Raw genomic sequence first — 26,602 nt, forward strand, 5'->3', positions numbered from 1 at the left:
ACGTTTTCAGTAGGGTGAGTATATAATGCCATAATGGCAGAGAGATTGAAGCCCTGAAGGCCAAATGTGGATAGGGTTTTTGAAATATATTCCCAGTGCATTCTATCGAATGCTTTCTCTGTGTCTAATGCTAGGAGTAGAGAGGGTATTCGGTCGTTATGTATCATATTGATAATGTTTAACATCCTTCTGGTACTATCGGGTGCTTGCCTCCCTTTAACGAAGCCTACTTGGTCAGGTTTAATTAATGAGGGGGTTATATTGACTAATCTATTGGCCAGTATTTTTTCATATATTTTAAGATCGGAATTTAGTAAAGATATGGGTCTATAATTTAAGGGGGAAGTAGGGTCTTTTCCTGATTTTGGTAATGTTATTATTATGGCCTCTAGAAGTTCTTTTGAGAACTTTTGAGAACTTTCTTGAGAACTTTTTTTTTTTTCCTTCTTCTTTTTCCTCCCTCTTCCCTTTCTCCCTTTCTTCTTTTTTTTTTTTTCCCCCTCCGTTTGGTTCCTTTTGGGTTTTAGGCACATTATGAAGGAGAAAAAAACCCCCAAAAAAAACAAAAACAAAAAACAAAAAAAAGAAGTTCTTTTGAGAAGGTTTTTGAGTTTGCTGCTTTATTAAACATTTTGGACAGATACTGTATGGAGTTAAGGTATCTTTGAAGGCTAAGCAATATTCTGCCCATAGTCCATCAACTCCTGGGGCTTTATTTTGGGGTAAATCATTTATGAGCTTTATGATTTCTTCATTGGAAATTGGTTTATTTAGTTGATCTAAAGACATGGGGTCAATGGAGGGTAGAGTGATATTGTCTAGGAATGCTATAATTTTGTTGGTGTCAGGTTGGGGGGTAATTTTATCATCTTTTAGGTTGTATAATGCCTCATAGTGTTGTAAAAAATGTGTCTACTATTTCTTGGGGATTAAGTATTACTTTGTGATGAATTCATTTCAGGATTTTATTTTTTTGTTGGCGTAGTTGAGAAGCTAGTAATTTACCCGCTCTGTTTCCTTGGGAGTAATATTTTAAATTTAATTTTTTTAAGTATTTTTTCGTGATCAGTAATTAGGACAGATCTGAGTTCAGCTCTAAGGTTACTAAGTTGACGTTCTAAATTTATATCTTGGAGGTTTTTTTTTATGTGAGTCTTCCAGATTGGATATATCCTTTAGTAGTGTGTTTATTTTGTTATTTTTACTTTTTTTTTCCCCTGGCGGCTATCTGTATTAGTAGGCCTCTAGCATAGGCTTTGTGAGAGCACCATAGTGTAGAGTCATTAAAGCGGAGCTCCACCCTAAAGTGGACCTTCCGCTCATCGGAAACCCTCCCCCCCTCCGGCGCCACAATTGGCACCTTTCAGGGGGGTGCAGATACCTGTACAGTACAGGTATCTGCACCCACTTCCGGGATAGCTCTCTGCGGAAAGGGGCGTAGATTAGGCCCCTTTCCGCAAGTGCCCGCCCCTTTCAGCAAGTGCCCCGCTGCCTGCTGGGAAACACACAGATCCCAGAGGCAGCGGGGACCGTCCTTATTGCGCAGCGCGACTCGCGCATGCGCAGTAGGGAACCGGGAAATGAAGCCGAAAGGCTCCATTTCCTGATTCCCATACCCAAGATGGCGGCGGCAGGACCCGAGAGACGATCTAGAGATCGGCTTCGGGTGCCGACATCGCGGGCGCGCTGGACAGGTAAGTGTCACTATTTTAAAAGTATTTGTAGCTGCTGGCTTTTAAAAAAAAAAAAAAAAACGCAGAGTCCCGGCGGACTCCCGCTTTAACTGAACTATTATCATTCAATATAAAAAAAATTCCTCAATGCTTTTCTTCATCACAGACCAATGTTTCTCCTGAGAAAGGATAAATGTATTATTCCTCCATAAGTAATTATTGAGGCAAATTTGGTTAGGTTTGATTTCTAGGCTTGTGCAATTCGTTTTGTAACGAATCTAAATTCGGCCGAATTTTGCATCCGAATAAAAAAATAACGAATAACAACGAATACGAAAGAAATATAACGAATTCATTCAAATTAATTCAAATGAATTTGGTAATTCTTTAAAGATCTAATGAAACAAAAGGTCAGCTCAAAGTAAATCTTATAGTCCAATCAGCTAATTAATTTTGTGCCGGAGGATGGATTACTGGCAAAGTGCATTCCTGAGAACTGAGTGAGAAGGGTGTTGTATTGTATTTGAGCCGAGGAGAAGAGACGTTGTCATTGTGTATGTTAAAAGATTCAATAAACAAACGACTTTCCAAACTACGAATGATTATCACGAATGTCTATACATACATAAATAGCGAATTTCAACAAATACAAACGAATGAATTCGACACTCTACGAATAATAACGAATTATCCGAAAAACCTATTAACATAACATAACGAATATAACAGAACGAAATTATGTATTTTACGAATGACAACGAACCGAAACTAAATGAAATTTTCCATTGTGCACAAGTCTATTGATTTCAAGTGTAATTGGTGCGTGATCTGACCAGGTTAAGTTGTGGATGCTAGCATTCATAATTTTTGGGAGGAGATTTTTGTCTGTGATGAAGTAGTCTATTCTGGAATAAGACTTATGAACGCTAGAAAAAAAAGTAAAGTCCTTTTCTGTTGTGTGTAAACATCTACAGGGGTTGTACATATCTTCGGCTGAAAAGATGTTGGCCAATCCTTTTCTGGGGGTTTTTCCTTTCTTGGATGTGTCTATGTCCGGATCCATTGGAGCATTAAAGTCTCCACAAACAATGAGATGTCCCTTCTGTATTTTTTTTTGCTTTCTTGATCACTTTCCGAATGAACTGGTGAGGGTTTTTGTTAGGAGCGTAGATATTGATAATTGTATATACTGTATTGTCTAATGAAGCTACCAGAATTATGAATCTTCCTTGTGCATCTGTTTTGATGTCAATTTGCTGAAAAGAACCAGCGTCTTTTATAGCCGTAATCACTCCTTTTTTCTTTTTGGTGTGGCTAGAAGCGAAAATTTGTGGAAATTTGTGATGTTTGAATGTGGGTGGGTTATCCTTAGTGAAATGGGATTCTTGGATACAAACGACGTCGCTTCCAAATTTGATAGCATCCGACCAGAGAGCTCTCCGTTTAAATGGGCTATGTAAGCCCTTCACATCCATTGATAACAGTTTAAGAGACACTGATGAAGTAAGGATGGATGCTGAGGTAATATTCCATACTTGTATATAAGGTGGTTGCTGAGATATGTAAATAGTAACATGACGGTGTAGATATACTTTTCCTCCAGTAGATAGAGGTGTTGTACTGAGAAAGGAATAGTGGTGAGAAGTAACAGGGAAAGTCAATCAACAAAAACAGAGTAAGAACATGAAAAAGGGAGAGGAGTTGTGATGCAACTCCAGTGTACAGTAACATCTACTCACGGACAGGGGGTTATTGGGAATAATACAAAATTTGGAGTCTGGCTTCCCTGAGCTTCCTTTGAATCCTGAGAGGAGGACATGGAAGATACTTGTAGAGGTTCAAAATGAAAACGAGAAAGGAACCTTGTCTTATGAGGACCGTGCTCATTAGGGTTTTTTTTATACCAGTCTTGGGATAATGTTCCGGGTACATTGGTATCCTTTTTCGATAGATCACCCAACACTGTTTGGGGTCACCAGGGATGTGCAGACAGCACATGCTTGGTAACACCAAACAATTTCCAGTGACCCCGCACATCCCCGGTAACCCCGTCCAGTGCGGGGGATCAAAACTAGAGCAGCTGTGCATGGCAGCCATGTGCTCATTATGAGGGGCTCTCACCATCCCTGTGCTGTGCTGACTTCCTCCTGGGGCTGTACCCCTGCTGTGCTCAGTATGTCAGCACAGCACAGGAATGGTGGAAACCCCTAACAACGACAACTGATCCAAAATTCGTAAACAAAAGTTCGTATTGCGTACAAAATTCGGACGCATAGCAATTCATATTTCGGATCCTCCCAAAAATACGAATTTAGGGAAATTCATACGAATTTGCGATTCGTACGAAACTAATCGCACATGTCTAGTGAGAAGTAACAGGGAAAGTCAATCAACAAAAACAGAGTAAGAACATGAAAAAGGGAGAGGAGTTGTGATGCAACTCCAGTGTACAGTAACATGTACTCACGGACAGGGGGTTATTGGGAATAATACAAAATTTGGAGTCTGGCTTCCCTGAGCTTCCTTTGAATCCTGAGAGGAGGACATGGAAGATACTTGTATAGGTTCAAAATGAAAACGAGAAAGGAACCTTGTCTTATGAAGACCGTGCTCATTAGGGTTTTTTTTTATACCAGTCTTGGGATAATGTTCCAGGTGCATTGGTATCCATTTTGTTATTTTCCAGATTGGCGATCAAACCCCATGAGCGAAGGGTTTTCAGACCTTGTTCCATCCTATTGATTGAGTAGGAGGTCCCTTTGTAGTCCACTAGTAATTTTTGTTGGGAAGCTCCATTTGTAGATCACACTGTGGTTGCGCAGGATTTTTGTAATTGAATTCAGGTTTTTGCGAGCTTGAATTGTCGCTTGTGATAGGTCCGAGTAGAGGATAATACCCGTATACGGATCAGGGAGTGGTGAGTGGCGGCGTGCGTATTGCATAAGTTGGTCCTTCACTCCAAAAAAATTAATTCTGCCAATGAAATCTCTCTGCAGTTTCTCTGCGATATGATGCGGTTTAGGTAGCCTATGGGCTCCATCAATTTCAAGCTCTTGTTGTTGAATTGAAAGAATAAACTCTAAAATCATGTTTTTAATGAAGCTTTTCAGATCCGATGGCTTCACATTTTCCGGTATTCCTCTAAATTTAATATTATTTCTTCTAGTTCTGTCTTCGATGTCTTCAACTTTGATTCTGAGCTGCCTCACTTCTTCTTCAAGTTCTAAGTGGGAGTCCACTAAATCATTGTGCGCTGAGGTGAAATCGCACATTTTATTCTCCATGTAGTCCACTCTTTTACCTAGTGCATCAATCTCCATCTTAGATTTATGCATATAGTTCATCATGTCATGTTGCAGGGCACCTCTGAGTGACATTATCATCTCTTTGATTGTTGTGTCAAGAATGGGTTGCCCTGCTGCTGGTATGGCATTTAGTTTATCATCATAAGGGTTGTTTTCTAGTGTGTAAGTGTGGTCTGAGGGAGCTTTACCTTCATTAGAAGAGATCCTTTGTCTTCGCTTCACTGGGCTCAGAATATCATCCTAGAAATCAGTGTTGTTCTGGCACTGTGAGGCTGGGTACTTGCCTCCCTCTTGTTCTGAGACAGCAGCATGTTTTTCTGTGTTACAGAGAGGGGAGGGGCTGGCTCCATCTTGGTCTCTCTGTATCCCGGCCAGGCTACAGAAGGCACTTAATTTACGGGGCCCCTCTCTCTTGTTTTCCGTGTGACTGACATAATCCTTGTGTTCCTGCTGATCTCTGGTGGAGGTAGATAACTCTCAGGGCTTACAAGTCGCTTTTTAGTCCGCTTAGGGGAGTCTGTGATAGCAGAGCTCTCTTCACTTCCTCGGCTAGCCACGCCCCTCTTCTATTGTCCAATTTTGGTGAGCCTGTACCAATTGTAGCCTAATTTTCCTGTTCTTAGCTGACAGGAGTGGCCCCCGGCGTGTTCTTCTGCTGATGTAGCCCATCTGCTTTAAGGTTCAATGTGTTGTGAGTTCAGAGATGGTACTGTTGCCTTTCTATCATCTTGAACCAGTCTGCCCATTCTCCTCAACAAGGCATTTTCCTCCACACAACTGCCACTCACTGGATGTTTTCTCTTTTTCCCACCATGCTCTGCAAACCCAAGAGATGGTTGCGCGTGAAAATCCCAGAAATACTCAGACCGGCCCGTCTGCCACCAACAACCACGCCACGTTCAAAGTCACTTAAATCCCCTTTCTTCTCCATTCTGATGCTCGGTTTGAACTTCAGCGAGTCGTCCTCACCACATTCAGATGCCTAAATGCATTGAGTTGCTGCCATGTGATTGGCTGATTAGTAATTTGTGTTACCAAGCAATTGAACAGGGTGTACCTAATAAAGTATCTGGTAAGTGTATTTATACCCACCTTGGTGGGAGTGGAGGTGACCCCAAGCATAAGACTATACACAGGGTTCAAGTCTTGCGGGAAGCATGGGAACAGAGTTCCTGTACTTTTTCTACAACAGGAACTCAGTTCCCATTAGCAGCCGACACAGCTCGAAATAGTAAGTGCCGCACACCTGACCATTCAGGCATTGCCAGTAGGGCGCCCCATGACAGCTTCCGCTTCGATCTACCTGTCAATCACAGCTAGCTGAGGTGTAGATCAGGTCTAGGTCTAGCTGACGGGTAGATCAGGTCTAGGTCTAGCTGACGGGTAGATCAGGTCTAGGTCTAGCTGACGGGTAGATCAGGTCTAGGTCTAGCTGACGGGTAGATCAGGTCTTGGTCTAGCTGACGGGTAGATTAGGTCTAGGTCTAGCTGACGGGTAGATTAGGTCTAGATCTAGCTGACGGGTAGATTAGGTCTAGGTCTAGCTGACGGGTAGATCAGCTATGCTGCTCACAGGAAATGCAGGGAGAGAGGTGAGCTGAGGAAGGAACATCAGTTTGGGGTGGTAAGCTGAGCACAATACCTGGGAAAGTTTAATGCCAGGAGGGAAGTTTATGTGGAAATATGTGAAGGGTTGGAATAGCAGCGAGTGTGTGTTGGGGCCCTGCAGGGTTTGCATCCCCCCCAAGCTAACATACATCTCCTAAGCAGGAACACATCACTATCTCCCCAAGCATTCTGTCCAGATAATGTGCAGTTGATTTATGACCTTTCCGTTTAACCCTGTGTTATCCAAACTCTGTTCAATGAAAAGTGTAAACTCACCACATAAACACTCTATATACAAAATAACATTCCCCAATAAAGATCAGAACATTATGTTCACATTTGCATGGAAGCACAATTGAATGAATGACGATTATTCAGAGAATTACCGTATTTATGTTTATTGAGGATTGTTTTATATATATATATATATATATATATATATACTAACAGTTAAGCTTCATACACACAATACGAAAATTGGATGAAAAATACCACTTTTGAAGCATGCTATTGAAGTGCATTTTTTTTTTTGGTGGGGGGGAGTGGATCTTGGGTGGGAGTTCCCACACTTTTTTCCCCAGGACCTGACCCCTGACTATACAGCACATACACACAGCACAAGGCCGTGTTCACACTACGAATCGTTTCTCAGGGATGCAGTTCCTCTGAGCTCCACAAGATGGTAATCTCACTTCTACCCAGACAGGAAGTCTCTATGGTAGACAGGAAGTGATGTCAGGTACAGAGTCAGACAGGAAGTTCCGGGAGAGAGGTGAGTCAGGCCGAAGCAGAGAGAAGACATTGCTGGAGCTGGAAGCTGAGGAGGTAATAAGATATTATTTGATCATCGCTTTCATTGCTGTCCATTATGAGAAACCAAATTGCTGTGTCTTTAATTGTCCCTCTTTTCAGTCTGATGTACACACAGATAAATAAATATATATATATATCCATCAGATAATTTCACGTATTAAACTAAAAATACTAATACTTGTAAACCAGGAAAGCTTAACCAAACGTCAAACCCAAATAAAAGTTTTCCCCTTAAACGTAAGTTCTTACTTCTCTGAGCGGAGCTCCGATGCCGATCTCCTGGTCCTTTACATCTGTGTTTCCTCCGGCTGACCTCCTCATAATTTCAGAAGGTCGTACAGGACGGGTACGGGATCACAGAGCTCCAATGCCGGCTGAAACCTTCTTCAGAGACCGTTACAATTGGAGAGGGTCGATCTCCTGGTCCACTACAACAACGAGCAGAGCTGACTTTCAGTATTCTCCTATTGACTTTGCATTAACATTTGCATCCTAATATTGTGAAATCATAACAGTCCAGATAATTCTCCGCTATTCCTCTACAGAAAAACACATATAGATCACATGACCAATGAGGATGGAGGAGGATAAGAGTGACATGACTGAGAAGATACTAAACCTCACCCTGGAGATCATCTACCTGCTGGCCGGAGAGGTGAGGGGGATTCTGGGAGGTCACATGACATCACTCTTATCTCTATTAATAAAACACAGACCTGACCGGAGAGGAGGATTCTGGGAGGTCACATGACATCACTCTTATCTCTATTAATAAAACGCAGACCTGACCGGAGAGGTGAGGAGGATTCTCGGAGGTCACATGACATCACTCTTATCTCTATTAATAAAACGCAGACCTGACCGGAGAGGTGAGGAGGATTCTCGGAGGTCACATGACATCACTCTTATCTTTATTAATAAAACACAGACCTGACCGGAGAGGTGAGGAGGATTCTGTAGATGAAGGTTGTCACTACTTTCTGGCAAAATCACATATAAGTACAATGCAGGGTCCCGGAAGAAGATTCTATAAAATTATCAGTCTAGTTGCCCTAATTGGATGCGTCTATTGCATTCAAAGAGTGAAAAGGTTACTATGTACCCCTTACTCAGTTATATGGGAGGGTAGTATCTTGGGCCCCCACTATTGTTAAATGGGGATTCAATGTGCCAATACACCCCTGCCTGCAGACCCCAAAAAACATTGGGACAAGGTTATTGGGAAGAGGCCATTGTCCTCATCAAGATGGGGTCAAGGCGCTTTGCTTGAGAGCATGTGGCCTGGTATGGTACATTACCTTGGGCCCCCACTATTGTTAAAGGGGGATTCAATGTGCCAATACACCCCTGCCTGCAGACCCCCTAAAAACACTGGGCCAAGGTTCTTGGGAAGAGGCCATTGTCCTCATCAAGATGGGGTCAAAGTGCTTTGGTTGAGAGCATGTGGCCTGGTATAGTACATTTCCTCACCAGCTAGTCTGTATGCTCAGATATCTGTCTGGTATGAATATTTGTGGGTGACCCCACACTTATTATTTTTTTCTTGATTTTATAATAAGAAAAAATTCAGACCTGAAGGGCCTGGTATGAATTGACAGCCAGCTAGGTCTAGTTAGTTACCAGGGTCCCGTAACACATCTTATATCTGGGCCCCAAAAAACATCAAAGAACTTTGCCAGCAGAGTCAGATTTCAGGACCTCAGCAGCCAAATCGGGATACAAGGCCTCAGAAGATAAATCAGCAAAGTCAGGCTGTGCAGCAAGAGGAGAGTCAGCAGAGCTTGGCTCGGCATCAGGCAGAGAGCCAGCAAAGTCGGACTTGGCTGCAGGCAAAATGTCAGCTGGGCAGAAGGCAGAGAGTCAGTGGTGCTGGGCTGGGCATGGGAGGTCACATGACATCACGCTTATCTCTAATAATAAAACACAGACCTGACCGGAGAGGTGAGGAGGATTCTGGGAGGTCACATGACATCACTCTTATCTCTAATAATAAAACACAGACCTGACCGGAGAGGTGAGGAGGATTCTGGGAGGTCACATGACATCACTCTTATCTCTATTAATAAAACACAGACCTGACCGGAGAGGTGAGGAGGATTCTGGGAGGTCACATGACATCACTCTTATCTCTATTAATAAAACAAAGACCTGACCGGAGAGGTGAGGAGGATTCTGGGAGGTCACATGACATCACTCTTATCTCTATTAATAAAACACAGACCTGACCGGAGAGGTGAGGAGGATTCTGGGATTCTAACATGATGTTCCTATTGGTTCCCCAATACAGAGATTTCCTCCTGTGAAGTCAGGTGATCATATGACCATCACAGTGCCTCCATGTGACTCCCTAAAACCTGAGAGACACAACATGGAGAAGATTCTAGAAGTCACCAAGAAGATGATGGAGCTGCTAACAGGAGAGGTGAGGAGGATTCTGGGAATTCTGGGACATTATCCAGTAACAGACAAGGGATGTGTCTGGATGGTGACTGTATCATTGTGTGTGTCAGGTTCCTATAAGGTGTCAGGATGTCACTGTCTATTTCTCCATGGAGGAGTGGGAGTATTTAGAAGGACACAAGGATCTCTACAAGGACGTCATGATGGACACACATGAAGAGAATGACAACGTACCACATGATCAGGTAGATAATGAACAATTATCGGTAGTTATGATTTTTATTCAAGCATATGTGTCACAATAAATGTTGCCTTATATTTATATATATAAATATCACGAATGAAAACATCAAGGATATAAATATCAGTATTCAAGAAGAGTATGAAGAAGAGGAGGAAGGTGGTGTGGTGGAGGAACCTTCAGATGGACACAAGGATATGATGGATCCACCTAGTAACAGGAACCCACCAGAGAGATGTCCTCCTCTGTATTCCCGGGATTCCACACAGGAAGATCACACCATCCCCCACCATCATCAGGTAGATGAGGAACAATTATTGGTAGTTATGGTCTATACGTAAGCTTGTTTGTTAAACTTAATTTCCTTTTGTATATTTAGAGTGGAAACCTCAGAGAAGATGATCTTGTTAAAGAAGAACATATAGAGGGGGATGAGAAGGATGGTGGGACGACAGAGTTTTTGGAAGGACACAAGGATGTCGCAATTGAACCACCTAATACCAGGAACCCACCAGAGAGATGTCCCCGTCCTCTGTATTCCCGGGATTCCACACAGGAAGATCACACCATCCCCCACCATCATCAGGTAGATGAGGAACAATCACTGATAGTATCATTAGGATCTGTACATTATCTGCATTGTTACCATTGATGTGATTATTTTATTATATGTTTAGAGTGGAAACCTGAGAGATTCTAAAGTTGATGCCCAAGAAGAGTTTAAAATGGCGGATGAGCAGTATAGAGCGATGAAGGAGTTTTTTGAAGGAAACGCGGATCTGTATAAGGATGTCATGATGGAGCCACATAATACCGGAAACCCACCAGAGAGATGCTCCAGTCCTCCTCTGTATTCCCGGGATTCCACACAGGAAGGTCACACCATCCCCCACCATCATCAGGTAGATGAGGAACAATCACTGATAGTATCATTAGGATCTGTACATTATCTGCATTGTTACCATTGATGTCATTTTTTATTATATATTCAGAGTGGAAACCTGAGAGATTCTACAGTTGATGTTAACGAAGAGATGAAAGAGAAGGATGATGAGGGTGGGGTGATTGAGGAAGTTAACAAAAATCTGTTCCAGGACACCCCGGTGAAGTTATCCAGACACAGAGACCCACCAGAGAGACCAAGACATCCCAGGCAGGAAGATCACAGCTATGCAAGGCCTTATCAGGTAGATGATGAATGATATTTGGTAGTTATGATTTATACACAAGCATGTTTCCTACAATGAATGTTGTAGAAGAATCCAGACCACCGTGTGCTTGAAAACATCATGTGAGTCTATTGAACCCATATATGTGAAAAAAGAGGAAAGTGCTAAATGGTTTACGTTTCAGGATATATATATATATATATATATATGATAATTTATGCAAAGAATCTGATTATCATGTGACACACTCCTCAATAAAGCCGGCCAAACCCAATTATCTAGCCCCATGGATCTCCAAAACCCTACATTTCCAGAATACAGTCTCATTATTTAGACATAACACGCTCACTATGAGCAAGATAAACCAGAGTCTCTCTTATTAGTTCTCATGTAACAAGCTATACTTTTCACACATCCACATGTTCTTGTTTGTTGATTCCCAACACGGTTGGAGAAGTCGAGGGCAACAAGACCATGATCACCCGGCCTGTAAGCTTGACTGTTCTGTTCAGATGATTCCCAACAAGGTTGGAGAAGCTGAGCACAACAAGACCCCGACCAACAAGCCTGTAACCCTGACTGTTGGGTTCAGAATATTCCCCTACAAGATTGAAGAAGCTGTGGGCAACTAGACCATGACCACCAGGCCTGTAGCCATAACTGTTGGGTTTAGATGATTCCCAACAAGGTTGGAGAAGCTGAGGGCAACAAGACCATGACCATCCAACAAGACCATGACCATCCGGCAAGTAGCCCTGACTGTTAGTTTCAGAGGATTCCCAACTTGTTGGAGAACCTTAGGGCAGCAAGACAATGACTAACAAGCCCGTAACCCTGACTGTTGGGTTCAGAATATTTCTCAATAAGGATGAAGAAGCTGTGGGCAACTAGACCAGGGGTCTCCAAACCCCGGCCCGTGGGCCACATCCGGCCCACTTGTGCCTTTTCCCCGAGAGATCCTTCCATGTGTGTAGCAGTGGGGCAGGGGGTCGGGAGGTGCAGGAGAGCTGCTCGAGGCAAGAGGCAAATGTACAATGTACAATATACGAGTATATGTACAGGAGACTCTGCTGGGGACACTGATGGTGGGGAGACGGCTGGGGACACTGATGGTGGGGAGATGGCTGGGGATCCTGATGGTGGGGAGACGGCTGGGGACACTGATCGTGGAGAGACTGCTGGGGACACTAATGGTGGAGAGACTGCTGGGGATGCTAATGGTGGGGAGACTGCTGGGGACACTGATCGTGGAGAGACTGCTGGGGACACTGATGGTGGAGAGACTGCTGGGGATGCTAATGGTGGGGAGACTGCTGGGGACACTGATCGTGGAGAGACTGCTGGGGACACTGATGGTGGAGAGACTGCTGGGGATGCTGATGGTGGGGAGACTGCTGGGGACACTGATGGTGGAGAGACTGCTGGGGACATTGATGGTGGGGAGACTGCTGGGGACACTGATGGTGGAGAGACTGCTGGGGACACTGATGGTGGGGAGACTGCTGGGGACACTGATGGTGGGGAGACGGCTGGGGACACTGATGGTGGGGAGACTGGTGGGGACACTGATGGTGGGGAGACGGCTGGGGACACTGATGGTGGGGAGACTGCTGGGGACACTGATGGTGGAGAGACGGCTGGGGACACTGATGGTGGGGAGACTGGTGGGGACACTGATGGTGGGGAGACGGCTGGGGAGGCTGATGGTGGAGAGACTGCTGGGGACGCTGATGGTGGGGAGACTGCTGGAGACACTGATGGTGGGGAGACTGCTGGGGACACTGATGGTGGGGAGACTGCTGGGGACACTGATGGTGGGGAGACTGGTGGGGACACTGATGGTGGGGAGACGGCTGGGGACGCTGATGGTGGGGAGACTGGTGGGGACACTGATGGTGGGGAGACGGCTGGGGACACTGATGGTGGGGAGACTGCTGGGGACACTGATGGTGGGGAGACTGCTGGGGACACTGATGGTGGGGAGACTGCTGGGGACACTGATGGTGGGGAGACTGCTGGGGACACTGATGGTGGGGAGACTGCTGGGGACACTGATGGTGGGGAGACTGCTGGGGACACTGATGGTGGGGAGACTGCTGGGAACACTGATGGTGGAGAGACTGCTGGGGACACTGATGGTGGGGAGACTGCTGGGGACACTGATGGTGGGGAGACGGCTGGGGACACTGATGGTGGGGAGATGGCTGGGGACACTGATGGTGGGGAGATGGCTGGGGACACTGATGGTGGGGAGACTGCTGGGGACACTGATACTGGGGACACTGATGATGGGGAGACTTTAATGGGGACAATGTTGATGGGGAGACTCTAATGGGGACACTGATGAAGAGCAGACTCTGATGGATGGAGGACACAGATATGGGGGACACTGGTATTGGGGAGACTCTGATGGGGGACACAGAGGTGCGGAAAGGCTCTAATGGGGACACAGATTTGTGGAGGGGTCTGGTCGGGACACGGACATGTTGAAAGGCTCTGATGGGGGACACAATGTGCAAGGAGACTCTGACAGGGACACAGACATGCAGAAAAGCTCTGAGGGGGACACAGAAATGCAGAAAGTCTATGATGAGATTATTTAAATTTTATTAATTAATTTATAAATAAATACATTTTTCGGCCCGCGAGTATTTGTAAAATCTACAATGTGGCCCTCAGGCTAAAAAGTTTGGAGACAACTGAATTAGGCCATGACCACCAGGCCTGTAGCCCTAACTGTTGGGTTTAGAAGATTCCCAACAAGGTTGGAAAAGCTGAAGGCAACAAGACCGTGACCACCAGGCCTATATCCATAACTGTTGGGTTCAGAAGATTCCCAACAAGGTTGGAGAAGCTGAAGGCAACAAGACCATGACCATAAGTCAAGTAGCCCTGACTGTTAGTTTCAGAAGATTCCCAACCTTGTTGGAGAACCTTAGGGCAGCAAGACCATGACCACCAGGCCTGTAGCCCTGACTGTTGGGTTCAGACGATTCCCAATAAGGTTGGGGAACCTGAAGGCAACGACCATGACCACCAAGCCTATAGCCATGACTGATGTGTTCAGAATTCCCCAACAATGTTTTATTATATACTTGAAGTGGATACGTTTTCATCATCAATGTGTCCCAGCAAACATCTAAGAGGATTACAAATGTTTTTGGTATCTGAGCTATAGAGATAATGAAGGCTGAAACCTCCGACCAGAACTTCCTTATCGGAGCGCATTCCCATATTAGATGGAAGAATGAGCCATTGGCCATTCCACGTCGAGTGCATAGAGGAGTATATAATCTCTTTAATCTATATAGTAGATTTGGTGTAAAGCATGCTCTATACAGTAACTTGGTCTGAATGAATGACTTGTATAGCGCTACAAATGCGAACTGAATCGCCTCAAGGCGCTTGATCCGACCTGTGTTGACTTCCTTCTTAGAAGAGGTGGGTCTTGAGTTTTTTTCCTGAAGACCCGATGGTTTTCTTCCATGCGGATGTCCGTGGGTAGAGCGTTCCATAGCCGTGGTCCTTGGACTGCGAATCTTCGTTCTCCCCTTGATTTGTACAGGGACTTGGGGATGAGGAGGAGGTTTTGGTTGGTTGATCTGAGGCTGCGATTTGGTGTGTAGTGTTTTATTTTTGTCGCATAAGTATTGAGGAGCGTTTCCTTGTGTGCATTTGTGGGTGAGACAGAGAGTCTTGAATGTGATCCAATCCTTTACGGTTAGCCCAGTGTAGGATCCTCAGGGAAGGGGAGATGGATTCCCAGGGGGGGGGTTTTTTCCCGTGACTAGTCTTGTTGCCGCGTTTTGGACGACTTGTAGGCGTGCAATCTGGAATTTCGGTAGTCCTATGTAGAGGGAGTTTGCGTAGTCGAGTCGGGAATTGATGATTGTTCCTGCTACTATTGCTTTCTCCTCTTTTGGAATGAAGGGGATGAATCTACGTAGCAGGCGGAGAAGATGGTGAGATCCGCTGACTACTGATCCTATTTGTGCGTCCATCGACATCTCTGAGTCGAAGATGACTTTTGGCTTTTGTGCTTGGGGGAGATGGCCTGCCCAAGGATGGTGGGGTCTTAGTTTTTTTGTATTTCGGTTTGCGTTTAGGAGAAGAAGTTCTGTTTGGTATCCATTGAGTTTGAGGGAGCTCGTGGTCATCCAGTCATCTATCGATGTGAGGCATGTTTCTAATTCCTGATATTGGTCTTTTTGTCCGGTGATGCGAAAGTAGAGTTGAGTATCATCCGCGTATGAGTGGAAGCATAGGTCCGATTTGCTGATGATTTCCAGGAGTGGACGGATGGTCTGAATTACCTTTGTCCCTTGAGGAGAGAGGTTGGTTGGTATAAAAATGCCCGGGCAGCTGCTCCCACTTACCCTCAAACACTTTTAACCAACAAGGCAACGGATTTGGACTATACCGGTACTAGATAATTAACCACTTGCCGACCAGCGCACGACGATGTACGTCGACAGAATGGCACGGGCAGGCAAATGGGCGTACATGTACGTCCCTTTAAATTTGCCGCCCTGCCATCGGGAGCGCGCTGGCGGCGGCGCGCTCCCGCGCTGGTCGGGACCCCCGTGAGTCCGGTCGCGGGACCCGCGGACTCGATCGCCGCGGGCATCCCCGCGATCGTCTCACGGAGCGGCCGAATGAAGAAATGCCGTTGTAAACAACATTTCTCCATTCTGCCTAGCAACTAGTGACGCTGATCTCTGCTCCATGTGATTGGAGCAGAGATCAGTGTTCACTAAATGAAAGCCCAACCCCCCCCACAGTTAGTAACACATCCCTAGGAACACTTAACCCCTACACTGCCACCCACTGGTTAACCCCTTCACTGCCAGTGTCATTTACACAGGAATCACTGCATTTGTATAGCAGTGATTACTGTATAAATGACAATGGTCCCAAAAATGTGTCAAAAATGTCCGATGGGTCCCCCACAATGTCGCAGTCACAATAAAAATCGCTGATCGCCGCCATTACTATTAAAAAAAAAAATAATAAAAAATTATTAATAAAAATGCTATAAAACTATCCCTATTTTGTAAACGCTATAACTTTTGCGCAAACCAATCAATAATCGCTTATTGCGATTTTTTTTTTTACCAAAAATATGTAGAAGAATACGTATCGGCCTAAACTGAGGGAAAAAAATGTTTTTTTATATATTTTTGGGGGATATTTATTATAACAAAAAGTAAAAAATAATGCGTTTTTTTCAAAATTGTCGCTCTATTTTTGTTTATAGCGCAAAAAATAAAAACCGCAGGGGTGTACCACCAAAAGAAAGCTCTATTTGTGGGAAAAAAAGGACGTCAATTTTGTTTGGGAGCCACGTCGCACGACCGCGCAATTGTCAGTGCCGAATCGCAAAAAGTGGTCTGGTCTTTGACCAGCAAAATGGTCCGGTCTGAAAGTGGTTAACAAAACAAACTAGTTCAAATAAATACAATTTAATAAAGGGCAAAAAAGAACAATTACAGACAAAAAAAACCCATTAAAATATACTCATAAGTACACCACAATTCATAAATTCCTAACGGGTCAATCCCGAGAAAGTTTCAGAGGAAACGGGGTGCACAGCATTTCCTTGACTAGTTTCGAGGGGGAACCCGCTTCATCAGGAGGAGGATGATCTATGAAAAAAAAAATGGTACATTTAATAAATCGTACAAAAGAGCACAATATCATCGGAAAGGGTTATTTTACAATATACAAACATTTTTATGAAGAATAAGGAGATCAGCTCACGCCCATAATAGAAACAAGATGCAGACCGATGGTAGGGACCGATGTGAGTGTGCAATGTAAAGGGATAGGGATAATTATAAACACTCACTCAGGTTGAACTGGATGGACTGGTGTCTTTATTCAACTTTACTAACTATGTAACTAGACAGGAGGACCCGTTATTTTCCCTGGTGGCGGACACGGGGGATTGGTGATTGGTTGGACAAGCTCTAATTGAACAAAAAAAATAACTCTTTATTAAAAGTAATAGTATACACCTGCTGTATCGGTAAAGTTTTACAACATGATGTAACTAGGTGGCCCAACACCAATAAGTGAACGTGATGACAGAGAAGGGGAGAAAACAAAACTGAAAAGGGGGAGAAAGAAGGGAGGGAAAAGAGGGGCGTGCGAGAGCGGAATTCTGGGAGGACGTCATATGACGGCCTCTCAGAGTTAAGAAACCGCTCTGTAGCCGTCATTCGGCTATGGGGCGGTTGTTAAGTGGTTAAATTTTGCTTTGGTTATGTATACTGGTGAGTTGCTCAGGATGTATAGGAATCGTGGGAGGTAGATTGTTTAGAAGATATTTTTTCACCCTTCTTCCCAGACCAATTTTCAGCTTTCGGCGCTCTCGCACTTTCGATAAGTATTGGCGGGTATTGCAGAGTATTGGCTGGTATTGCAGAGTATTGGCTGGTATTGCAGAGTATTGGCTGGTACTGCAGAGTATTGGCTGGTACTGCAGAGTATTGGCTGGTACTGCAGAGTATTGGCTGGTACTGCAGAGTATTGGCAGGGTATTGCAGAGTATTGGCAGGGTATTGCAGAGTATTGGCAGGGTATTGCAGAGTATTAGGTGGGTATTGCAGAGTATTAGGTGGGTATTGCAGAGTATTAGGTGGGTATTGCAGAGTATTGGCTGGGTATTGCAGAGTATTGGCTGGTATTGCAGAGTATTGGCTGGGTATTGAGGGGTTAAATTCGGTGAGCAGCGATGTAGGCACTGCAGATGCAGCCCACAGCGCTGCTGACACCGATCTCTCCCCCCTCCGCTGTACCGATCGGAGGGAGGAACCGGCGTCATAACATGACGTCGGTTTGTTTACAAGTGATTACTCAATGAGCGGCTGTTTACCGTGATCCGTGATGCGCCCGGTCCTGTGTACCCGGCGGTCACGGATGCTCTCGCGTGCGCGCCCCATGGGGCGTGCGAGAGCAGAATTCTGGGAGGACGTCATATGACGGCCTCTCAGAGTTAAGAAACCGCCCTGTAGCCGTCATTCGGCTATGGGGCGGTTGTTAAGTGGTTAAATTTTGCTTTGGTTATGTATACTGGTGAGTTGCTCAGGATGTATAGGAATCGTGGGAGGTAGATTGTTTTGAAGATATTTATTTACCTTCCTTCCCAGACCAATTTTCAGCTTTCGGCGCTCTCGCACTTTCGATAAGAATTGCGCGGTCGTGCTACGCTGTACCCAAATGAAATTTTTATCATTTTGTTCGCACAAAAAGCTTTCTTTTGGTGGTATTTATTCACAAATCAGTTTTTTTTGCGATATAAGCGAAAAAAGAGCGGAAGTTTGGAAAAAAACAAAACAATATTTTCTATTTTTCAATATTTTTTAAAAAATCCAATAAAATCAAATTTTGTCATAAATTTAAGCCAAAATGTATTCTGCTACATGTTTTTGGTAAAAAAAAATCCTGTTAAGTGTATAATAATTGGTTTGCGTGATCACGGACATATGTGCGCAAATGATCATTGGAATGTGATTTTACTAATATATATGTGGGTGACATGTGTTTTGGGGATCATTACTATGTGGGGACATGTGTGTTACTTTGTGTGTTTACATTGTGTGTTTACTTTCTGTTTTTACTTTCTGTGTTTACATTCTATGTTACATTGTGTTTACTTTCTGTGTTTACATTGTGTGTTTACTTTCTATGTTTACTTTGTGTGTTACATTGTGTGTTACATTGTGTGTTTACTTTGTGTGTTTACTGTGTGTGTTTACATTGTGTGTTTACTTTGTGTGTTTACTTTCTGTGTTTAAATTGTGTGTTTACTTTCTGTGTTTACTTTCTGTGTTTACTTTCTGTGTTTACATTGTGTGTTTACTTTCTGTGTTTACAGAAAGTTTCACTTTCTGTGTTTACATTGTGTGTTTACTTTCTGTGTTTACATTGTGTGTTTACTTTCTGTGTTTACATTGTGTGTTTACTTTCTGTGTTTACTTTCTGTGTTTACATTGTGTGTTTACTTTCTGTGTTTACATTGTGTGTTTACTTTCTGTGTTTACATTGTGTGTTTACATTGTGTGTTTACATTGTGTGTTTACTTTCTGTGTTTACTTTCTGTGTTTACATTGTGTGTTTACTTTCTGTGTTTACTTTCTGTGTTTACTATGTGTTTTACTGTGGTGTGTTTTACTAGACTGGTGATCCGTGAGTAAAAGCTCATACTCACTGATCACCAGCCGGCTGCAGAGATCCGCTCTCCTCATCGACGACTTCCGCGTAAGGAGAGGAGGGACGATCGCCCAGCAACCGGCTGTTTGCTTACATCACATGACGGCCATGATTGGACACGGCTGTCATGTGATCAGGAGGGCCAATCACAGAGCCCTCCTGCCGATCTAAGATGCTCCGAGTCCGGGTGACATGATCGCATTGGGATCGAGCCGCTGCGTGGGAACGCACATGCGCGCACGCGATCCCGCTCCTTCTCGGGGACGTTCCTGAACGTCCACTCAGAAGGAGAGGGCGGTTAGTGGTTAATCTACTGATAAGAGGGTCTAAGTTAATCTTGGCATATGACGAGATAGGGTGTTTTATCAGGACCCCGAGATATCGAAAAGTGTGAACTATTTGTAGTGGGCATGCTGGGGGTAGTATTATTGGTGTTTCCTGGTCAATTTGAAACAAAAGGGAGTTGTCCCAATTGACCCGGAACCCTGAAAAATGGCCAAACCGCTGGATAATCTCCAGCAGGGCTGGGAGTGATGACTGGGGGTCCTCCAGATGTATCAGCTGCATATAGAGACACTTTTTCCTCTAGACCCCCAATCGTCAGTCCCCTAACCTCCCCCACTCTGTAGTAACCACCAGCTCTGCTGATCCTCCACTAAGTAGTAACCACCAGCTCTGCCGATCCGCCACTCAGTAGTAACCACCAGCTCTGCCGATCCTCCACTCAGTAGTAACCACCAGCTCTGCCGATCCTCCAGTCAGTAGTAACCACCAGCTCTGCCGATCCTCCACTCAGTAGTAACCACCAGCTCTGCCGATCCTCCACTCAGTAGTAACCACCAGCTCTACCGATCCTCCACTCAGTAGTAACCACCAGCTCTTCCGATCCTCCACTCAGTAGTAACCACCAGCTCTGCCGATCCTCCACTCAGTAGTAACCCCCAGCTCTGCCGATCCTCCACTCAGTAGTAACCACCAGCTCTGCCGATCCTCCACTCAGTAGTAACCACCAGCTCTGCCGATCCTCCACTCAGTAGTAACCACCAGCTCTGCCGATCCTCCACTTAGTAGTAACCACCAGCTCTGCCGATCCTCCACTCAGTAGTAACCACCAGCTCTGCCGATCCTCCACTCAGTAGTAACCACCAGCTCTGCTGTTCCCACATTCAGTAGTAAATCCCAGCTCTGCTGATCCTGCTCTATCACCTCCCTCTATTGCTCCCATGCTGCGTGCCTCGCATGACATCTAGTTTCTCCTGCTCTGGGCCCCCAGCCCTGCTGATCCTCTGCCACTAAGTTCTCTCTTTCTGGTCTCTGGTCTCATGTTCCCATGTTGCGCACCACGTGTGCCACCTGCTAGTTGCTCCTCTCCATGCTAGTTGCTCTTCTACAGTCCGTACTTTGCGTCTGCACCAGACACTGGCATAATATATATACAATACATGAACCCGAAGTGACTGCTGACAATGTCTTTCTAGTTCACTTGTTGGTTTCCCAGTGCATCCTGGGATATCTCACACCTGCAATACCTCCAAAACAAAGCAAAGCTAACTCCTGAATAAAAGCCTCTCAAATGCGGCGGGTGCTGTAAGCGAGCGTTGTCATAGACTTCTATGGAGGCTTTGGAGATGCTCTGAAGCACCAAGAAAGTGACAAGGGGATCATTTTTGAAGCAAAGCAAACACAACGTGTGACCAGGACTATAAGGTCACCATTCTATTTAGAGACAGGAGCTTTGGTTGGCATTCAGACTGCTTTACAAAAAGCGCGTCCGATGCCACGTTTTGAAGCAAGTGTACATGAGGCCTTCTTATGGCACCTTCCCTCCCTGACTGGTTGGACTGCTTTTGGATGTCCCGAATTGTATCTGAATTCCTGTGTCCCTCAATGGACACCATAACCGCCCTCAACTTATCATAACATTTTTGAGCCTCGCAAAGTCCCGTGGGCAATTTTTTCTTTGTATGTTTACCATAACCTCTAATTCTTGGAGTCCATTGAGGCACACGGGTCCCAAACCTTTTTTTTTTTGCTTTTGCCAAAAAACTAAGGCATACTCGGTAGAGGACGGGTTATATGGGGGATTGCTTACAATTTTTCTGTTTTGAAAGTGTCTCAACCTCCAGTAGGCGGCGGTATAACCTGACTGTTTTTGAATATACGAAAAGTATGAAAGCTTTTTCTATTATTGCCATTCTGTTGGTTTAGGGTGAAGTAGAAGAGACGTATGTGAGGGATGATCGGCAGTATACGGAGGAGGCTGGAATGACGGGGACATCCGTAGAGGAGGACACTCCTACAGAGATCAGCACAGGTGAGCCATAAAATGTTCCTCTCTTATCTCTGCTCTGTTGCTGCTCACTGATTGGTCCAGAGACGGGCAGAAACGAAGCTATAGAAGCCTAGGCCTATGGTTACTTGTTCTATGGTATGGTCTGAACTTCTTGTTTATCAGAGGTCACATGGCCCAGTGCCTAGGCTTGTGGTTGTGTGAAGAGCATGGACCTCCCAGTCCCCCATTGGTTCCTGCTCTTCTGACAAGGCTGTGTAGATGTAGAAGTGATCTGGGAGGAGGACCAAAGGCCCTCTGTTACTGTGCACTGATTGGTCCAGAGTAGGGCAGAAACTAAGCTATAGAAGACTAGGCCTATGGTAAAGGGTCTACAAGTCTGAACTTTGACCATTAGAGATCAAATGACCCAGTGCCTAGGCTTGTGGTTGTGTGAAGAGCATGGACCTCCCAGTCCCCCATTGGTTCCTGCTCTTCTGACAAGGCTGTGTGAATGTAGAAGTGATCTGGGAGGAGGACCAAAGGACTGAAGTGGGGGGAAAAGTCCCGGCTGGTTGGGACCTCCACAGAGAACATCTCCTCACTCATATCTACCTGATCCAGATGGGATCTTGATGGAAGTGAACTAACCCTCTCATATCTATTGATGATGTTTTTATATTTTTCCAGGACACGCCATGGAGAAACCCTCAAAGGATCCTCTCACTTTATCTCCAGGTTGTAGAATGGGAGATGAGGACATCACAGGAGATTGTGGAGGAGAAAAGACAATGATCTCCACTATGGATGGTGGACTTCACAGTGTGGATAGACCATGGAATCCCTCCGACTCCGAGCAACCTCGTACTGTGGGGGATGGGGCCGGGATTCAGGGAGGGAAGACGTTTCCCTGTGCTGAGTGCGGGGAAAGTTTTAGCTCTGGTTTAGCTCTTTTTATCCATCAGGGGTCTCACAAGCCGAGTAAACTTCTTACCTGTTCCGAGTGCGGGAAATATTTTCTACATAAAACCAAATTGGTCGTACATCAGAGAACTCACACAGGCGAGAAGCCGTATCCCTGCCTTAAGTGCGGAAAACGTTTCGCATGGAAATCAGGGCTTGTTTTACATGAAAGATCTCACACCGGGGAGAAGCCGTATTCCTGCCCTGAGTGCGGGAAATGTTTCTCCCAGGAATCAGTCATGGTCGAGCATCAAAGATGTCACACGGGGGAGAAGCCGTTTGCCTGCCTCGAGTGCGGAAAAGGTTTTAGAAGGAGAGCAAATCTTAATCATCATATAAAATGTCACACAGGGGAGAAGCCGTATTCCTGCCCTACGTGCGGGAAATGTTTCTCATGGAAATCAAGACTTGTTCTACATCAAAAATCTCACGTGAGGGAGAAGACATATTCCTGCTCTGAGTGCAGGAAATGTTTTGTAAGTGAAGAAGGACTTGTTTTACATCAGAGATCTCACACGGGGGAGAAGCCGTATGGCTGCCTTGAGTGCGGCAAACGTTTCTCTCACAAGTCCATTTTTTACAGTCATCGGAGAGTGCACATAGGGGAGAAGTCGTATGCCTGCCCCGAGTGCGGAAAATGTTTTATAAAGGAATCCATTCTTAAACATCATATAAAAACTCACACAGGGGAGAAGCCGTATGACTGCTCCGAGTGCGGGAAATGTTTTTCACTAAAGCGCAGCCTTGTTGTGCATCAGAAGCGTCACACAGGGGAGAAGCCATATTGCTGTCCTGAATGTGGAAAAAGTTTTTCATGTAAGGCTCATGCTAATACACATAGTTTATGCCATACGCCGAGACAGCCGTTTCCCTGTTCTGAGTGCGGGAAATGTTATCTACAGAAAGCAAAACTTGTCAAACATCAAAAATCTCACGCAGGGGAGACGCCGTACTCCTGCCCTGAGTGCGGGAAATGTTTCGTATGGAACTCGGATCTTGCCACACATCAGAAATCGCACATCAAGGAGAAGCCGTACTCCTGCCCTGAGTGCGGAAAATGTTTTGTAGATCAATCAGATCTTGCCAAACATCAGAAATCTCACACCAGGGAGAAGCTGTACTCCTGCCCCGAGTGCGGGAAATGTTACGTATGGAAATCAGATCTTGCCAAACATCGGAATTCTCACACCAGGGAGAAGCTGTACCCCTGCCCTGAGTGTGGGAAATGTTACGTATGGAAATCAGATCTTGCCAGACATCGGAAATCTCACCCCCGGGAGAAGCTGTAATCCTGCTCCGAGTGCGGGAAATGTTTTTCATGCAAATCAGTCCTTGTCAAACATCAGAAATCTCACACGGGGGGAGAAGCCGCACTCCTGCCCTGAGTGCGGGAAAAGTTTCTTACATAAGTCTAATCTTACCAGACATCAGAGAACCCACACCACCCTCTAGTAGTATTCATTTCCTGAGTGCGGGAAATGTCTTCTATATGAATCATATTTTGCCGTTTATCCTTTTTGCTGTTATAAAACATATCAAATAAAAACGTTGAGGCGGTACAAAAACCACCATATTGGAAAGTAGACCCCCCCAATCTCATTTCATTTTATTTTTGCCACAATTTTTGTGAAATGTAAAAAAATGAAGGTGATTAGGAGGTTCAAACACAGAGCTTGGCAACTGTATGCGGGGGTGGTGCAGGGGTTTTTATCTACACGGCGAAAGTGTGCGGAGCTCTCCCAGTGCAAATATTGGTGTGTACAGGCGGAGGGGGTTACAAATACGAATCCCCAGCAAGTGGCTAGGGGGGTTCAGACCCCCCCCTCCTCCTCCTCCTGGCTCCCTAAGACGGTTGCCTGAGCAGCCTTATGCTATGGGTCGTACACAGAGGGAGGAGGAGGGGTCAATGTGCAGGACAAGGGAGGTTAAGGGGTTAATATTAGTCACATAAAGAGACAGGCTGATAATCAGGTGTACAGAAATGGGGGGTGAAAGGGTTAAAAAAACATTGATACCAATTGCGGTACAGTGCAAGGTACAGAGCCAATCAGATTGACTCGGTACACTGCAAGGTACATAGCCACTCTGATTTGGTGCACCGCAAGGTACAGACCCACTCAGATCTATTCAGTGCCTCGCAAGGTACAGAGCCACTCGGATCGAATTGCTACACTGCAAGGTACAGAGCAACTCGGATAGACTTGGTACACTGCAAGGTACAGAGGCACTCAGATCAACTCTGTGCGCTGCAAGGTGCAGAGCTACTTGGATTGACTCGGTACACTGCAAGGTACAGAGCCACTATGATCGACTAGGTACACTGCAAATACAGAGCCATTCAGATTGACAAGGTACAGAGCCACTCTGATCGACTTGATACACTGCAAGGTACAGAGGCACTCAGATCAACTCTGTGCACTGCAAGGTGCAGAGCTACTTGGATTGACTCGGTACACTGCAAGGTACAGAGCCACTATGATCGACTAGGTACACTGCAAATACAGAGCCATTCAGATTGACAAGGTACAGAGCCACTCTGATCGACTTGATACACTGCAAGGTACAGAGGCACTCAGATCAACTCTGTGCACTGCAAGGTGCAGAGCTACTTGGATTGACTCGGTACACTGCAAGGTACAGAGCTACTCTGATCGACTAGGTACACTGCAAATACAGAGCCATTCAGATTGACAAGGTACAGTGCCACTCTGACTTGCTACCCTGCAAGGTACAGAGCCACTCAGATCGACTTGGTGCACTGCAAGGTATAGAGCCACTTAGATCAACTCTGTGCACTGTATGGTACAGGGCTACTCAGATTGACTCGGTACACTGCAAGGTACAGAGCCACTTGGATCTATTTAGTGCAGCGCAAGGTACAGAGCCACTCGGATTGACTTGGTACACTACAAGGTACAGAGCCACTCGGTTCGACTTGGTACACTGCAAGGTACAGAGCCACTCAGTTCGACTTGGTACATTGCAAGGTACAGAGCTACTCAGATTGACTCGGTACACTGCAAGGTACAGAGCCACTCAGATCGATTTGGTGCACCGCAAGGTACAAAGCCTCTCGGATTGACTCGGTACACTGCAAGGTACGGAGCCACTCAGATTGACAAGGTACAGAGCTACTCGGATCAACTTTAGCCAGTGCAAAGATTGCCCCATGGTGCTTTACCCAGTGGTGGTTATAAATGTCATTGGGTAAAGAACCTTCTTCCAAGCCACCATTTAAAGATGAACCGTGGTAATAGAGGGGTTAGGACTTTTTATTCCACATAGGGTGGACCACAATGAAAGCTCAGCATGAAAACCCAAAGCCATTTTCGTATAGCAAGTTGTATACTATGCCTGAATAATATTCACAATATCACTCAACATTACAGATATTTATTGGTTCAAAACGCACATTCCACCTGAAGCTGGGCACCATCCCAATCAGCTGCAGCCCGGGAATTCCCCACCCTACAGCCACAGATAACCAAGGGGCAGAGATGAGGGTGACATCATAGCCACGTGGTCATATCTGGTCAATGACAATCAAATAATGGCTTGATTGGGCTGGCGGCCTGCTTTCTTATAGGCGCTTTCTGTGGGTGAAGGCCAAACTTGGTTCTACTTGAGCCTCAGCTCAACACTGCTTATAATTCACAAGTGCAATTTGTGTTCTAATAAATCAGCTAAAAGGGTGGCTGGGATGTAATCGGCCCTGTTGATACTACACTATATTACCAAAAGTATTGGGACGCCTGCCTTTACACACACATGAACTTTAATGGCATCCCAGTCTTAGTCCGTAGGGTTCAATACTGAGTTGGCCCGGGGGCGTGGCTGACCATGGCGGCAACTGGCCAGCTGATCCCTGAGCTCCCGCTACCCTGAGCCTGCCCGACAGCCTTTTAATCATCTTTAACGGTCTGCTACCTAATGCCCAAGAAGAGGAG

General features: G+C 45.3%; 1 protein-coding gene across 1 annotated transcript in view; it reads left to right on the forward strand.

The window, feature by feature from the left end:
* The window catches only part of LOC143955478 (uncharacterized), a 112,807-nt gene extending 88,569 nt beyond the window's left edge, over window positions 1-24,238 (forward strand). Inside the window, exons 9-16 of the mRNA XM_077465518.1 lie at window positions 9,693-9,821; window positions 9,910-10,044; window positions 10,154-10,339; window positions 10,420-10,626; window positions 10,718-10,942; window positions 11,033-11,227; window positions 21,632-21,737; window positions 22,383-24,238. Coding sequence (XP_077321644.1) covers window positions 9,693-9,821; window positions 9,910-10,044; window positions 10,154-10,339; window positions 10,420-10,626; window positions 10,718-10,942; window positions 11,033-11,227; window positions 21,632-21,737; window positions 22,383-23,944 — 2,745 coding nt within the window. The 3' untranslated portion in view covers window positions 23,945-24,238. The remainder of the gene's footprint in view (window positions 1-9,692; window positions 9,822-9,909; window positions 10,045-10,153; window positions 10,340-10,419; window positions 10,627-10,717; window positions 10,943-11,032; window positions 11,228-21,631; window positions 21,738-22,382) is intronic.
* The last annotated feature ends 2,364 nt before the right edge of the window (window positions 24,239-26,602 follow it).

Source organism: Lithobates pipiens, unplaced genomic scaffold (genome assembly GCF_037356315.1).
Source record: "Lithobates pipiens isolate NorthernLeopardFrog02 unplaced genomic scaffold, aLitPip1_a1.2 Scaffold_35, whole genome shotgun sequence".
Classification (NCBI taxonomy): Eukaryota; Metazoa; Chordata; class Amphibia; order Anura; family Ranidae; genus Lithobates; species Lithobates pipiens.